General features: G+C 45.4%; 1 protein-coding gene across 1 annotated transcript; it reads right to left on the bottom strand.

Moving 5' to 3' along the window:
- Window positions 1–398: 398 nt before the first annotated feature.
- On the bottom strand, window positions 399–1,414 carry LOC122528569 (putative uncharacterized protein DDB_G0277255; the record flags this gene model as incomplete). Its single annotated transcript, XM_043653851.1, has 3 exons — window positions 1,193–1,414; window positions 692–1,078; window positions 399–619 (listed from the first exon to the last, which is right to left on the bottom strand). Coding segments are annotated over exons 1-3 (693 nt in total), but the record flags the coding sequence as incomplete, so codon positions are not given.
- Between the last annotated feature and the right edge of the window lie 441 nt (window positions 1,415–1,855).

Below are 1,855 nucleotides of genomic sequence, written 5' to 3'. Positions count from 1 at the left end.
TACCGACGAGTTCAAAAGAAAAAGAAAGCGACAAATTATTGTATACGGTTCGGTCACTCGTTATGGTCCGCAATCAGTTGCCAATGCAAGTGGTTCAACTCGGGAACCACCATGGAATAATATCACTAGATAGAAATTACTAAGAAGTAAATTTATCATTTATTCTGTCTAGGTTCTACTTAAATATACTTAAAACTGAGAAAATGTTGCAATTTTGGAGCCAAAAGTTCTCAACGTGCGTGTCATTCCAGCACAAGTGATTAACACATTCATGTCGACCTGCACCACTAGTGGTACACAGCTGAATTTCCCGAAAAAAATAAAAATTTATTTATTCTCATCAGTATAGATGGAGCAAGGTATCATTTTTACTGCCTATGGAACGAAATGAAAAAAACAGCGCTGATGTGAACGTGTTGAACGCGCCAATTACCCTTCTTACTTGCGTTCGTCTCGTTCAAACGTGGTCCAACGTCGTTGCGTTCCGCCAGACCACGATCGTGGTAACCGAATCCCGTTACCACTTCCTCACCGCCACTCGCGCCGGCTTGTTTCCTCGAATTCATCCAGTTTCCCTTGTTTCCCTGCTGTTCCACTTCGTTCGAGGGAATGACGTCCGCTGAAAATACACGCTTGTCGATCGTTGCCACTCCAACTACACGCGTAACCGACTACGTGCGTATCTTTTTACCTGTCCGCCTGGAAGACAATGTCCCACTGTTCGAACGAGGAAAGCACGGTCTGTCGTTCTCGGGATATATCACCGACACGGTGACGCTGTTGTTGGAAATTCGCGCGTTCGACACCACGATGCGATTCGTCGTTTTACATTCCGTCGCGTTGTTCGACGCTGACGACGACGACGAGGACGACGACGATGACGAGGAGAAGGAGGACGACAACGACAACGACGACGACACCACCAGACGAGAATCCCCGTTGACGAGAATCTCTTTCTTCTCCTCCAAACTGTCGTCCTTCAGATTCACGTCCTCGAACGCGTTCGTCACTTCGGTCTTGAGATCGTTGGACAACGCTCCGTCGTCGTCGTCTCGTTCCGTTTTCACTCGCGACAAATCTTAAAATGCCAGATTTCGTGAACTTTCGAACGCTTAGCTGAGGTTTCGAACGTGGGATTGACGCCCCCGTGTATAGAAAAAGGTGTAAAGGAGGTGTAAAAGAAAAAAAATACCAATGATGGAATCCGGGTTATCGGATTTCCGAACGGAGGCTTCGCCGTCCTGGCGCGTTTCACGAAACGGGAACCCTGATTTCATCGGCGAGCCGTGAAAACGATCGGCCAACGATCCAACGACCTCAGGAATTTGCGGGAACCTCCTCGGCGACGGATTTTCTACGAAAATCTGATATCTGTTCCACTCGAGGGACTCGCTCGCCTCCGATTCGACGTACCTTTTACTTCCCTGCAACGTACAGTGGTCGTTATAAAGGAAACGAGACAGAGAGAAACAGGTCTCTCTTGTGTACATATAGTACAGGAGCCCCTATAACACGAGATACACGTTTCGCGTTACACGAATCCGAGAGCGCAAAAAGTTATAATCAAACAGTCTTTTTTTAATACGACAAAAAAATTCTTTGCGCTTTCTGTCTTATTAAACAAGTGTTCAAAGGAATGTTCTGCCTGTTGCAATCTGCTGTCCGTACAATTAAACAATTTTCTGTTTTTGTCAATAAAAGATCGTTTGTACGCGAGGATTTCTTCAAACTTGATGATATCTCGGCAGAAATTCTAGCTCTCATTTTACTTTCATTTTTCGTAACTGTGCGAATTGTCGATTCGTTTCTGTGAAATTTCTCGCTCAAAAGAGATGTCAGTCTATCACCAGATTTT

Source organism: Frieseomelitta varia, unplaced genomic scaffold, assembly GCF_011392965.1.
Source record: "Frieseomelitta varia isolate USP_RPSP 00005682 unplaced genomic scaffold, Fvar_1.2 scaffold_1185, whole genome shotgun sequence".
In the NCBI taxonomy this organism is placed as follows: domain Eukaryota; kingdom Metazoa; phylum Arthropoda; class Insecta; order Hymenoptera; family Apidae; genus Frieseomelitta; species Frieseomelitta varia.
The sequence above is the reverse complement of the archived record's forward strand: the minus strand, read 5'-3'. Positions and strand labels throughout refer to the sequence as shown.